Source organism: Periplaneta americana, chromosome 3 (assembly GCF_040183065.1).
Source record: "Periplaneta americana isolate PAMFEO1 chromosome 3, P.americana_PAMFEO1_priV1, whole genome shotgun sequence".
Taxonomy (NCBI): Eukaryota; Metazoa; Arthropoda; class Insecta; order Blattodea; family Blattidae; genus Periplaneta; species Periplaneta americana.
The window spans coordinates 147,997,048-148,012,955 of NC_091119.1; the positions used below are offsets into that span (position 1 = coordinate 147,997,048).

At 36.7% G+C, this 15,908-nt stretch overlaps 1 protein-coding gene across 2 annotated transcripts in view; it reads right to left on the reverse strand.

The window, feature by feature from the left end:
- Positions 1-15,908, reverse strand: part of ths (thisbe) — a 413,933-nt gene that overhangs the window by 77,028 nt on the left and 320,997 nt on the right. For both annotated transcript variants that reach the window (XM_069821756.1, XM_069821755.1), the window contains exon 3: positions 653-782. In XM_069821756.1, coding sequence (XP_069677857.1) covers positions 653-782 — 130 coding nt within the window. The remainder of the gene's footprint in view (positions 1-652; positions 783-15,908) is intronic.

The following is a 15,908-nucleotide window of genomic DNA, read 5'->3' on the forward strand; positions in this document are numbered from 1 at the left end:
GCATTTTTGACGCAATTTTACTTAATGACTTCGCCGTTAACGTAAAAGTTGGCTCTATCGATGAACAAAATGAAAGATAGAGAACTGAGAATTTTCCTATGTAACCTGACTTGTGCCGCATTCTGTATTATCGGAAATAGAGAATCTGAGCATTGATTTATGATAACAATGAAAAGTCACAATATTTCGTGTCAAGGACCATTGATCATTTATATAACTTTATAACATGGAATGGTATGGTATAGTATGGTACGGTGAGGATTTGAGTGGATAACATCTCAATTGAAAAGAAAATCGACGAAAGACCAAAAGGTCTACTAGTGAAGTACAAACCTGGAATAATTTTGCATGAACTACACAAGTTACAGTTGCGCCAAAACTTCTGAACTTCTGGAATATTCAGTAGGCGGTCAACAATACGCACTTCAGAGTACCTACCATTAACCAATCACCTCCAGTATCGAGTCTCTCTCGCCCCCAACTGGTAGGTACGATACTAGCACTCGTCTGTCTGGCACAACTTCGCAGAAGTTTTGGCGCTGCAGTACACAGCGTTAAAACAGGATCTTCATTATCGGCTGAGTATTTTAAACTGCTGTGTAAGCTTCACGGCGGATTAAAGGCGTTGCTCCGGAAAATCAGTGCCACTTACGGAATTTGTCCGATTTATCGTCGTCTGCGAGGACGCGCCCCTTCATGTCGACCCGCACGTCGCTGCTGCTGCAGTCGTTGTAGAGGCGCACGGACCGCACCATGGAAGGCACCGCTCCGCAGATCACCACCTGCAACAACACAGAACAACGCCACAACTTTTACAATTCGTATTGACGATATTTATTTTTCTACTTCTCTATTATTTTGTACATGATTTGTAAAACCATGTTTATGTTTATTAAGGAATTTTTGGTAGCTGCTTGTCATTTTCATTATACCTACACTTTCTTACGATTTTTTTTTTACTTTATGTTTTATAGTCGCTTTAGCTGTAAGGTCATGCCGCGACTATCTATTGGGAATAATCATACTCGAGTTGTTCCCAACCTTAAATTTCATACTTTATTTTGAAGGTGTTCCTAAAAAGTTTTGGATCTTCAAGATCCATAAACGTGTTCAACTCAATAAATAGAGGATGTTAAAAAAAAAGTATTCAATATTTTAGGAGGTGATAGTATGCATCGAAACAAGAAAAAAAAATATTTGAGGAGAAAAATTCGCTCCGGTGCAGGGGATCGAACCAGGGTCCTTGGTTCTACGTACCAAGCGCTCTGGCCACTGAGCTACGCCGAATTCAATCCACAGCACCGGATCGAACCTTCCTCCTTCAGCGTTTCCCTTTGAGGCCTGACTCCAAGTTAGGCATATGTGTTGACGTATATGTATAGTGTCAACTGCCATTATACTCAGTTGAGTGACTTATTTGGCCGGGATTCCGCAGTTGTGATGCACTGCTCGCACCAAGGACCCGGGTTCGATCCCCGTCACCGGAGCGAATTTTTCTCCTCAAATATTAATTGTCAACATTACAGAAATTATTCTGTAGGAGGAATTAATAAAAAATCCATAATATTCTCATAGCCAGCAGTGCATCACAACTGCGGAATCCCTGCCAAATAAGTTACTCAACTGAGTGCGCTCCTAGTATAATGGGAGTTGACACTATACATATACGTCAACATATATGCCTAACTTGGAGTCAGGCCATAAAGGGAAACACTGAAGGAGGAAGATTCCATCCGGTGCTGTGGATTGAATTCGGTGTAGCTCAGTGGTCAGAGCGCTTGGTACGTAGAACCAAGGACCCGGGTTCGATCCCCGGCACCGGAGCGAATTTTTCTCCTCGAATATTAATTGTCAACATTACAGAAATTCTTCTGTAGGACGAATTAATAAAAAAAACTCATAAGAAAGAAATGTGTAATATATATGGGTCCCACAACACATACTTTCTGAAATCTGAACACTTGTCCATAGGAGGTGTTCAATGTGACGTCAATTTATGGCAATGCATTTTTCTGCCCTACAATACAGCAGGCTACCAGATAATCATACCATAGTTAACACCCCTGGCATGGAATACTGATACGTCGCAAAGAATACTGAAGAGAAAAGTGTGCTTGCGGATATGAGCGGAGTTCAGCAGAGATGGTGTTGTGAATTTTCGTAATCAGCAAGTGTGGACTGATGAAAATTCCCATGCACTTGAAGAAACAAGGCATCAGCACCGATTCTCAATCAACGTATGGGCAAGCGTTCTTGGCGATAGATTAAGGGCCATACGTGCTACCACAGAGATTAACTGGGGCTCGTTATCAGGACTTTCTTATTAACGTATTGCCTACCTTGCTGAGTATGTGCCATGTCAGCAAAGACTACAGATGTGGTTCATGCATGATGGCACACCAGCACATTTTTTTCCACAATGAGCGTGAACATCTGACGCTGATATTTCAGGACCGCTGGATTTGATTGCGGAGGTCCCACACCTTGGCATGCTCGTTTCTCAAATCTAAATTCCCTTGGTTATCAAGAACAACCAAGTCAGTTTCAAAGAGTGATTCCTTACGCCGACGGGCAGAGGAATGCGTTGCCATGAATGGACGTCACATTGAGCACCTCCTATGAACAAGTGTTCAGATCTCAGAAAGTATGTGTTATAGGACCCATGTTTATTGTTTTGATGCATACTAGCACCTCCTAAAATATCGGATACTTTTTTAACACCATGTATTTGCATAATGTAGTGAATTATATTGCCTTAATAAATTGGTAGCGATATTGAACTTTAGTGTTACTTTTGCAATATATTCAGAAAATATTTAGGCTAAATACAAAGTTATTTTACGTCCTATCACGTTTTCTCTTTCTTCTTCACAAAAATTCGATTAGTTTTTTTTTTTTTTTTTTTTTTTTACTATAAGGTTGTTAATGGGATGGCTGACATTACCTTCCACCTGTCAGTCTGAGAAGTGTGGCTCAATTGTAGATATTCTAAGTCGCAAAAATAGCTCAGCATTATACATATTTATTTCTATATTTGTACTTCAAGTTCAGAGTATAAATGTATACTGGACACAAGCATGTTATTTTAAATTAAATTTTTTAATGTTGTATTACAATTCGGAAAACATCGGGATACATGGTCGTTCATGCAACTAAGACTGCAACGGGATCGTTGTAGTAAACACGATTTTTAAGCTCGAATCAGAAGATAATAACTTCTCTTCTATTTATGTACTGTACGTACTATTTTTGCCGCCAAAAAGGGTTTTCACTCAATTGTTCTTCATCTGAAGAGAGGAAAATTTTATAGCTGGGGAATTCTTAATCAATTTCACTATAATTTTTTAGATATAAATCCGAGTGACCGACGTGAAAAAATGATGCAATATTCACTATCAACGCTACAATAATTAGGAATACTATTTACACCACAGCATCATCATCATCATCATCATCATCATCATCATCACGGCACGGACACAATCATAGAGAAGGAAAACAGAAAGCGGATAAATGCTTAGAACTGGAACCCCTAAGGAAAATTTAATGTAGGCCTACGTAGGACGGTCAACTTTTGGGGGAGAACAGCAAGAAAATCAAGAGGGAAAAATTAGAAATAAAAGAAAGAATTAGAGATATTATGGAGGTACTGTACTACCAAAACTTCTGTGGCTTTGACCTAGAAAATCGAGCGCTAGTGCAGTACTTATCACATACCAGCTGGGGCGTGGGAGTGCCAAGCTACTTGGAAATGGAATACGATTCTCATTATTTTATCAGTTTCTCTCTTGCCACGTCTGATAAAAATCATCATTAAGGATGGTGAAAACTATGTTATGTCCACCACTAATCGAGAGTAGGTGACAACACTGGAGACACCCGAAAGAAATTCAACAAGCTAATGGCGAGTTGGGACTTAGCGGCTGGGTAAAAGGTCGTCCAGATGATGTCAGTCCATTTACAGTAGAGGTTAGCATATTTTCCGCGTCTTCGGAAGATTTGGCGCATCAGTACTATGAAGTTACTGAAGTAAGTAGAGAAAGAAGACTTGGACACGTGAAGAGATTGAAAAATGAAAGAATACCGAAAATGATGCTGGAGTGGACTGTGGAGGGAAGGAGAAGAAGAGGAAAAACTAGAGAACAATGGATGGATGGCGTCAGAAGGCGTATGGCTAGAAGAGATCTTACCAACCCCGGGCCATAAGCTTGAAACGGTGGAACCAAAAAGGTGTACTAGTATGACCGTCAAATTACCCATTGTTCACCTCTTTATCATATTATTACGATTACAAATTGTTTCGTTTTGTGAATATTTCAAAAGTGTAGCCAAGTTCAGCAGGTGTTTTTTTTTTAAATAAGCTAATATTCTGTTCGCCTCAAGTGTAGAATATGTCCGTTGATATGTCCCCCTATGCTTTTGACATATGAAGGAATGCCAACATCCTTCTTGTTAAGAGACAGAATGTGGAAATGAATTTTCAGTCCATGTCACAACCATAACACTTTTCATAAGTATACATTGAAATATACATTGATATAATAATCTGCTAATACTCCTGTTACATCCACATCCATTTTAAACCGTTTACGTATGACCAAAACCGACAGTAGCAATTTAATATTTGGCAATTAGCGGTATTTCCGGTGGATTATGGGGCGTAAAAGATGTAGTTTGACGTCATATCCGTCGCACCGATTTCAAGCATATTTGCCTTGGAGAACTCCCTCCTTTCTTTTTATCCTCTCGGGATCTTACTGAAGAAGAAGCTGAGGATAGAGATTTGTGGAGAAGGAAAATCTCTTTGGGTAAAGGCTAACGTATTGTATAAAAATTCTAATAATAATAATAATAATAATAATAATAATAATAATAATAATAATAATAATAATAATAATAATAATGTGACGATATTCGAAGTACCAATAATAGTACAATACTTGGACTTGAGAAGCAGATGGATGAAGGGTTTTTACTCGTACTTTTGAATGACATTTATATCGACATAAACCGTTTATATTATTTTCTTGCTGCCTCATTCAAAAAAGTTGATTGGCAGACGCTTATTAGTTACTACTCCCATTCATTATGCTGATACCACACCACAAATAAAAATTTAAAGATAATAATTAAGACAATTGCTGATAGGCTTCGGCGGTCATATCTCTTATTTGGTATGACCCATAACAAAACAAAGCGAAGAACTCGATACATGGACGAGGGTCACGCAATCGTAATCCGAAACAGTGATATCCAAAGTGCTGACACGTCTGGCTGTGTATGGAAGTCTGCAAGAATCCATGTTCTGGACCGGATCATTTTATAAAACTACTGCAATTCATTGCACCATCTTATTGTGTTCAAATTACTCCCTTTGCGTTTAAAACAAAGAAGTTTCGAATACAATTATCTGTGATAAAATTAAGGGAAAACGAATGTGACATAGTAATGGAAACATTATTATTATTATTCCTACACTGTCCAGCTCTTTGGAGTAACGGTTAGCATGTCTGACTTTGAAACGAGCGGACCCGGGTTCAAAGGTTCAAATCTTGGTTGGGACAAGTTGCCTGCTTGGGTTTTTTTTCCGGGGTTTTTCCTCAACCCATTAAGAGTAAATGTTGGGTAACTTTCGGCACTGGTCGCTGGACTCACTTCGCTGACATTATCATCTTCATTTAAATCAGACGCTAGATAAACATCGCAGTTGATAAACCAACTAAAAATATTCTTACATAATATATACGGGTGAATAATACATGTGAGGAGTATAAAAGACAATCAGTCATTAGACGAGTAATAAACGTCTATTGGATTCCCGTCTTCGTATTATGTGGAATTTAACGAACATCAAAGGGGGTTCACTAATACACCAGGAAGATTGATAAATATACATCAATCCTTAGATCCATGCTAAAACCTTAAAAATAATAAAAAAAAAAACAAATAAGAAATCACTGTGATTTTCCTAGATATCAGGAAGGCTTTTGGTAATATAGGCCACGATCATTTGAATAAAGCTCTTCTATCTGAAGAAATTCCTATGAAGTTATGTGATATATCAACTTACAGTCAGGGAATTCAACTCAAATAGAAACGCCCCAGAGTAAAACTGAAGCGGTCATGATTCTTAGAGGCGTATTACAAGGGTCAGTCTGTAGTAGCAACCTATTTCTTGTAACATTTTAATATTTATTTGTTTGTAAAATTGTATTTTTAATAGTTAAAACAACCAATCGTTTACTATACTCTGAACTGTAGTGGCAGCCCGTAAATTCGGGAGGCAGTTATTGTTCAACAATAAATTTATACAGCATAGACTAATTCTAAAATACTTAACTGTGGTATTAATTTACAAATGAATCTAATTCTCTATAATGTTCATTCATTCATAGTGTTCTGACCAAGGGCAGGTCTTTCATTATAAACTCAGAATTCTGCAATCATTTCAATTTTCTGCCTTCCTCTTTGTCTCCGCATGTGATCCATATATCTTAATGTTGTTTATCATCCCATATCTTCTTCTGCCCCGAACTCTTCTTCCGTTCACCATTCCTTCCAGTGCGTCCTTCAGAAGGCAGTGTCTTCCAAACCAGTGACCCAACCAATTACTTTTTCTCTTTCTGATCAGTTTCAGCATCATTCTTCCTTCACCCACTCTTTCCAATATAGCTTCATTTCTTATTCTGTCTGTTCATTTCACACGCTCCATCCTTCTCCTTATCCACATTTCAAATGCTTCTAGTCGCTTCTCTTCACTTCGTCGTAATGTCCAAGTTTCTGCTCCAGAGTCGGCAGAAGATGCTCCTTTTTCTATTAAAAGCTTCCTTTGCCATTGCTATTCTCCTTTTGACTTCTTGACAGCAGCTCATGTTACTGCGTATAGTGCACTCCCAGTATTTGAAACTGTCCACTTGCACTATTGCCTCATTTAGAATTCGCAAGTTTACTTTCTTTACTTTTCTTCCCATGACCATGGTCTTCATCTTGTTGGCATTTATCTTCATTTTATACTGCTCACAGCTGTCATTTAGCTCCAGTAGCATATCCCTTAGTATCATCTCCTCTTCTGCTAACAATGCCATATCATCAGCAAATCTTATGCACTTTATTCTTCTTCCTCCCATTATCACTCCTCCCATGTTCTGAAAACTGTTCTTTACTAAATTCTCCAAGTAGAAATTGAACAGGGTAGGTGATAAAGGGCATCCTTGACGTAAGCCTACTCCTCTCCCTATTGCGCTTTTTTCTGACATTTCTTCTCCTATCCTGACTTTGACTCATATAGTATCGTTGTTGTTCCTGCAATAACTCCTATGCACAAAATATAAAATTTTTCGGTAGGAAGAAAAAACACATTTATTCATTCTATGGCAGCCGTACATAGAAGACTGTGAATTTTTACATTTTCGAAACAAAGAAATATAATTACATATAGGAGATTTTATTATTTGCTGTATCACTATTTAAGTTATTTAATAGAGAAAAAAATCTGAAAATCGATAAATATGTCACAAAGGAGTTATTGCAGGAACAACGACGATATACCTAAGGTATATTGGAATTTTTCTCCTTTATTTCCTAATTATCCGGATTTTTGTTAATTCGGATGACGTCTGGTCCCAGTTAGTTCGGATAAATGACGTTTCACTCTATTGTATTTATTATGAAAGAAAGAAAGGAAGGAAGGAAGGAAGAAAGAAAGAAAGAAAGAAAGAAAGAAAGAAAGAAAGAAAGAAAGAAAGAAAGAAAGAAAGAAAGAAAGAAAGAAAGAAAGAAAGGAAGGAAGGAAGGAAGGAAGGAAAGAAGGAAGGAAGAAAGAAAGAAAGAAGGAAGAAAGGAATAAAGGAAGGAAGAAAGGAATAAAGGAAGGAAGGAAGAAAGGAAGGAAGGAAGAAAGAAAGAAACAAAAAGAATATATGTAAGTTATGTATGTATGTATGTATGTATTCATCCATTCATCCCATCCACCAATCTATCTTTCTATCTACCTGTCTGTCTGTCCACCTCCCCATCTACCTACCTGCCTGTTTGTGTCTAGAATTATGTAATATGGTCATTGCTCCACTTGAGGTTGGACATCCCTAACGTTAAAAGCTGTTCCAAATACTCCGTCTGAGATTCCAGACCATAACGCTGTCTTTTAACGAAGTCCAGGTAAAGATTTTATCTCCCGGATCACATAAATGTCTCGTTTTGATAATTATCTGTAATTTAGTAATTAATTCCACTTTGGTTGACCCTGGAACCGACTTCTGAGATTCGCATCACGCCACGGGAGTGATTATACACTGGGCCACCCATAAAATGGAAGAGAGAGGCGCAAAGTGGTGGTTTTTATCAGCAACTGGATACCATCTTCGTACAGCCTGCAAGAGTTAATGAAGTTATTCCAGAATCCTAAACTGTAGGGGTTTTTTTGCCGTCCTGCACCTTCTCCACGCAGTGATTATACATCGATATAAAACGCGACGTTAATCACGCACCTGGGTCTGGGGAATGGGAATGGCGTTACGTAAAACTTTCACTCGCATTATGGCAGTAATGCTGTGAGTGATAACATAAACTGTGCGACATAAAACGCAGTTTCTCACAGTAGGCTACATTTATCTCAGTAGGTAGGCCTATTTGAAGTTTTTTGCGGAAGTACGACCATTCGAACCTTTTAACACAGTGTTTCTCAAACTATAAATCGCGACCCACTGGTGGGTAGCGGGTAGAGTTGCCAACCCTCCCGTATTTCCCGATATCTCCCGTATTTGCCCCTAATTTTTAACAGTCTCTCGGCTTCCGTATTTTTTTAATTAACTAAAATTTTGCACTGTTTGGATCCGGTAGCGTTGCAAGAGGTAACAGATAAAAATTGAGGACTGGATGCAATAATAGTGTTGGCCGATTAATACTGTTTTTGCTTAGATAGCTGTTTTTAAATAGGGGAGACTCGGCTAATCCCGCAATATTAAGAAGTAAATCTATCATATTTTTTATCAAAATGTTTATTGAAAAATATTATCAAAGTATGTAGACATGGACGAAACTTTTCTTACCAAACGAGATAAAAAGACCTATTAAAATGCAAATATATTTAGTTGTAGCCTACATACATTACAGTTGAAAAAAAAACAACTCGGGTAATTCCGCAACAGTGCGGATAAATCCGCAATAGGACTTGTCTAATTCCGCAGTAGTAAATAATTATGAAATACATTATGAAAGTAACATAAAAGGAACAATTTATATGTAACAATGCTTATTTTCTTCACACCTGTGTAGCAAAACACGAAAGACAGCAAACTTTCGATGTTTCACTGTATTGCCGACAGAGGTGTCGACCAATATCCTTGATTTTTTCCTATAGCACTGCAGAGGACATGCCTCCTGTTGACAGCCTCTCAAAACTTACGTTCACGCTATTGTAAAGCCGCAGTAAAATCATATATGCACTACTGCGGAATTATCCGTACTGCGGAATTAGCTGAGTTTCCCCTATTACACATTATAAAATCTTTAATTCTAGTATTATATAACCATTAACGGAACATTAATTATTACCATATGTCAGGATTTTGTTCCTAACAGTTTTAAAATTCCCATCTATTTATTCTCAAAATCGATATTTTACTGTTCATTAACGCTGTTATTTCATTCAAGTCCTCAGTTATAAACATATTATGTAAAAACGGTATTTGAAGTAATTGTAAAGCATTTGCGAAAGATTTAACAGCATTCTTGACCTTTTTGGAAAGTTAACTCATATCAATGAAATTTTATTGCATTCAATTTTATATTTTATACATCCCGTCCACCACAGATGGGGTAAAATCTATTGAACTGCCAATCGGTATCACTTGTTAGGGGAACGCTTTATCCAAGTATAAGAAAAAAATAATGTCAAATGACAAAACAAAAGCGTGTTGCCCCTACTCGCTGAATGTTTTATGGTTGATATATTAATGTGAAAAACAGACCGCACAAGACACCGGATTCGTACCCTTCTACATTTTTCTGAGGACAAGTAAGGAAAGATTCCGAACTCCTGCTGGGGGCCAAAATACATGGTCCACTGTCGGAATCGACAGAGAAATGACACAACATAGACCTACGTCGATGGTTTACACGTGTTACTTTGTGTTATGTCATGATAAATTATCTTATTTAAACAACTTAATCACTGAGTTCCCACGCTGGCATCGCTACATTTTCCCTTCTGTCTACAGACAAAATTCATTAATTAATAAACTTATTTATTTGGTCCACCGCTGTGGAGTAACGGTTAGCACATCTGATCGTAAAACGAGCGAGCCCGAGTTCAAATCTTGGTTGAGTTTTTTTCTGGGGTTTTCCCTCAACAGATTGAAGCAGAATTGCTGGGTAACTTTCGACGTTGGACCTCGGACTCATTTCGTCATCATTAATTCAAATATCATCATCTATACCATATTCCGAATTAAGTTCACGGTGCGGCGTGCTGTACTTGTACAAGAGCGCGGCCGTTCGGCCACCCAATCATTCACAGAATAGGAGTGGCAAGCACAATAAGCCTCAGGCAGCAGTGTAAGCCTTCGGGTCCCTCCTCCGTAAAAGAGAACGGAAAGTTATTTATTTATTTACTTACTTATTAACTTTATTTAAAAAAAACTGTAAGAGAATTGCTTTCAAACACATTTTGTAAAATAATTTCCAAATAGTTCAAAAGAAAAACTTATTACATTAATTTGTTTAATTTAAATTGTAATGTTATTTGTATTATTGGACAATGCCGATTTAAAATATGCTTTCGAGTCGGAAGTGTCCCAGGGTATATATATATATATATATATATATATATATATATATATATATATATATATATATAGTGTTACTGAAGTCGATGACAACTTGTTACGATAGCATAGTGCATTAAATAAGACAGATGTATTTAGGTTATTTTCATTTTTAATATATTATTTATTTAATTTTCCATAAATATTTTTATGTAACCCATCGTTCCTTGCAAGCAGTGTTTATGTTCATTAGACACCAACATAGTTGTATAACATTAAAAATCAAAGATCCGTGCCTGATTCTGAACTACAAGATCCACAAAAATTCAGTAGTAATCAACGCTCCTTGAGTTTTGATGTTTCTTTAAACCTCCATCTTCTGCCACTAGGAACGAAGCCTCAGTGTACACTCCGTGTTGCAGTCAACTTAACTTATCGGTCCCCAAGGTGCTATGTCCGATGATGATATGATGATAATAATAATAATAATAATAATAATAATTATTATTATTATTATTATTATTATCATCATCTAATTAATGACAGGAATGAATCTTATCTTATCTTAATTAGATCTAATTACTTACTTTGTTAGTTATTTAGTTATTTATTTACTTCATAATTTAGACTAAAAGCCTATTTCCTACTCCACTGCGAATTAGTTTATATTAGTCACAAAGTAATTGCAATTTCTCCTTTCAGTTCTTTAAGTAGTTTCCAACATATCACCACCACCACCAATCATTTTCTCTAAATATATATTGAGCTTATAGCTAGCTTCGTCTTTCCTGAGGTCTAGGGCCATCGCGTTTCTATTATTTTAATCGAATTCTTGTAACCTTTATTCTTTGAATATGCCAATCTTTCTTATAATCTGACATAAGCTTTTGTAAGTTTACAAATATTTAGCTGTTCTACGATCAGAGGAGCAATTTTTCGGCAAGCCAGCTGTCAGACACCAATAAGAAAATAAGTATCGTACTCGAAAATCCAGGGCAATTATTTACAGAATAAGAATGAATGGGAAATTGGAGTATCAGAGAAAACGTGTCGAACAGTCTCTTCGTACTAACAAATCTCACAGAATCCATCGAGCACAGATTCTTAGTCCTGTTGGTCGCAAACGACGAACTAAATGAGGTATAAATAGACTCGATGATAAGGAAACTGAATGTTTTCATTCCCAGTCAGTTGCCATTCTAGGCTTTAATAAACAAACCATTTATTTACGTTATTTTTACCACACAAATTACTTACTATACAGCATTAAATAAATTGTTTAGGGACCTGTGAAATACAAAATACGATCTTTTCTTTCCGTGTATTGCAGTTACGGTAAGACATAACTAAATACAACGCCCAACTTAGTCTTAAAATTTTAACATATTTTCAATATACACAACAAAAAATAATTCGGAAGAAACCTTCGTTAGTTGACTCAAGTTTAATAAAATATTGGTCGCGCCCACAAGTGTGTTGTAAGTGCGAAATGAAGAAAATTTGAAGGTGTATTTCCAATACCACCCATGAGCAGAGGTCAGCGACACTGGTCTGCCAAGCCCAAACTTAAGCAAACAAAGAGGCGTGAGAACAACCATCCGAAATAGTGAGGAAAACGCGTTCTATTAGATATTATTATTATTATTATTATTATTATTATTATTATTATTATTATTATTATTATTATTATTATTAACTTATAGTATCGTAATGTGTTGCAATATTCAACGCAGTAAATATGCAAATTTTTATTTCATATCATTAGACAACTGTTCTCCGCATTTGATTGTCCTTCTCCTCTTCGGTGTTTCCTCAGACAAATACTAAGCAAGTTCGAAGTGAAAACGCAAATTAAATGACGAATAAAGGTCAGAAAGAAGAATAAGAAAGTAACTATAAAAAGTGATCTTAAAAATTATGAAAATTTCTGCCTTCAGCTTTATGCCTTAAAACCCTTCTGTAGCATGCACATGCAAAAATTGGAAGATTTTTGCCGAATAAACATCTTCTCTTATTGCTTCCGAGTTTGGAATTCCTTCTGATTTGTAGTATCCTATTTCATGTCCCTCAGACGAAAGTTAGGTCAGCACGAAATTAACCAAAAAAAAAATCGACATATATAAGCTAGACGATATCTTAAATTTGGCACCAAATTCAGGGCACTAGCACGTCGCGAGATAGCTTTAGGCCAGGGATTCAGAACTGGGGAAGAGAGGGGTGGAAGCATGGGGAAAGAGTTTGTTCCCCCGTTCACGCCCTTCAATAACGTATCTGTGACGTTTGGCAAGCACACTGACTACATATCTCTTCTCCGCCTATCATTTCCAATGATGCGAGGAATGAAGGGAAGGAATGAGTTACGTGTTCCGGCTTGTGACGTCTGCCACAATTGTAGCACAGTTTTGCACCACTGCTTTAGGCCTACTGCCCGGAAATTTTAGCACACGCCCAAAATGGCCGGCAATCGCGCGGACCTCGCATCGTAGTAGTATACCAAATCGAACAAGACCACATATATTTCAATCGTGTTATAAGTCACGTAGTTATGGTGTCGGAATGCATCACCCTGCAAACATTACATCGTTACATCGCTGTTTTCGTCCTGATAACCCATATCTCGGTCTGATTTTAAAGACTTATTTACGTCAAAAATAGAAAGAAAGGAAATAAGCAACTTGAAACGTTAACGTTACACATAAAACTGCTTACCATTCTGCCTTTAAAATTATACCGAACGTAAGACGAATGACAGGTAATCACATGGCGAATCCTCGACATTATCTTGCCAAATTCCATTTAGGTATCACGAATTGCAATTTTACGCTGAATGATCTAGGAGTTGACAGACCGTCGTTAAATAACCACTCAACTTAATTATTTAGTGAAATTATTAGCATAGACTGAGTAGGCCTGCTGTTGTGTTTGTTAATTTTTTTGAGGGCAGTATGAAAAAGATAAGATCAATATAATTATTCACGTCGAAAGTGGGGGAATAGGTCGTATAGCTCGCATGGACTTGTGATCTGCATGTAATATAGCCCGAGCGTCCATTTAATACCCAGGCGGTGTCAAAGAGGGCGCCATATTTTGAAGAGATAAGATTTTGTTGATTAGGCCTTCTCAGATGTCGCTCCAATCACAAGAGGCGGTAAGATATATCGTTATCGATTCCAGGTGGAGTAAAAACCAATGTCGTCGTATCTGGAGTTGATTGATGAAGAAAAAAAAGGTTAGTAACTTTAATTTCTATTTTAATTAAAGACAATCTTATAGCTTAAAATTTATTTACCGTGGATGGTGGTAGTAGAAATGAATGTATTGATGTCGATATAAAATAATTGTAACCAGGAATTATATTTGGAACGAAAATGTGACAACATACAGCTTGACATTACAAGTCTATTGATGAGTGCAAAAAAGATATAAATTCAACTCAATGCCTTCAGCCTTGGTATAAATTGGGCGCTCGGACTATACTTTAATGTTAGAAATTGTAAACACAAGAAAAATTGTTAAAAACAAACGTTTAAAAAAAACTTCTTCTCGTTCCTAGTCATCAGTAACCCAGAGACCAGTAAACTTTTCACCGTATAACTGAAATGTTAGGTGTTGAATAAAACCTGCGGGAATGGTTATGTACAAACCTGTGCGCAGTAGAATCTCTTAAATTAGGCCTATTTAGTTTTTTTTCTGTTTTTCTTTCATTCCTCAAGTACCAGTATTTTATAACGTCATTATTATGATCAACATCTTCACTGTCATCAACATCGTCGTCGTTTCTGAATAGACCCTGAAAAAATACATTAAATTACGAACTTCCTACCGTCCTACTTTAAGGGGCAACATACAGCAATTGAGTACTAAAATAAATTCGCGGAATTCAGTAATTTTTTTCTCAGCGAAGAATAACTTTGTAACCTTGAAATGTAAATGCTCAATATGGGCAGGGCATGTAGCACGTATGGGCGAATCCAGAAATGCATATAGTGTTAGTTCGGAGGCCGGAGGGAATAAGACCTTTGGGGAGACCGAGACGTAGATGGGAGGATGTTAAAATGGATTTGAGGGAGGTGGGATATGATGGTAGGGACTGGATTAATCTTGCTTAGGATAGGGATCTATGGCGGGCTTATGTGAGGGCGGCAATGAACCTCCGGGTTCCTTAAAAGCCATAAGTAAGTAAGTATACACTATTTCTGCAATTGCGTACATTATTTTCAGATTTAGTGAAAATATTACAAAATGGGAGAATTAACTTGGGTTCATTAAAAGAGTTTTCTTGATAACTCAAACACTTTTTAAAAATATTGCAGAGAAATTTTGCAAACCTAACTTTAACCATTTATTTAACAATTACAGTTCATTTTAATATTTTTTACCTAATCAAATTAAAAGAAATGGACTTTGAAATATAAATTATAATTTACAAAATCAAATCAAAAGAAATGAACTTTAAAATATAAATAGAAGTTTAAAAAAAATCATATCTATTGATGATATTTAAAAAAATTGTACATGACGTTCATATTATATTCAGAAATAAAAAAAAAATCTCTCAGAAATATTGACATTTGTGGAAATCATCAGGGAAGTGACATTTCAATGCTCAAAATTCAGCTATCATTTCGTATTGTTAACTACCCTTACCGGCAGCAGTCCTACTAAATCTCAATATACTATACAATTGCAGAAATATTGTCCTCCAACCAGGAGATAAACCGTGAAAGGAATGTGCTTACTATTGCGTCATCTAATGGAGCGAAGTAGATAGATAATATTAGAGTTATAACGTCAGTTTAAAAATCATGCGCTCTCCTGCATATGTTATTTCCTGTATGGAGGGATTAAAAGACCAGGAGATTAACAGTTATCTAATTTTGTAACTAGAATAGCATAAAAATGTGTATAGGCTATCAGTGTTATGGTTTGTGCTTTATGTGACCTTATGACATCAACATTCATTCACAGCATCACCCCGCTTCGTTTCATTCCCTGGAGACTTTCTCGTGGTTGGAGTACAATAGCGTACTGAGCATATAAAATTTCAAGGTTACAGATTTATTCATTGCAAAGAAAAAAGAAAATTGAATTTCACCAATTTTTCAGTACGGTAATCGAAGATGTACCCCCCCCCCCCCTCGTGCA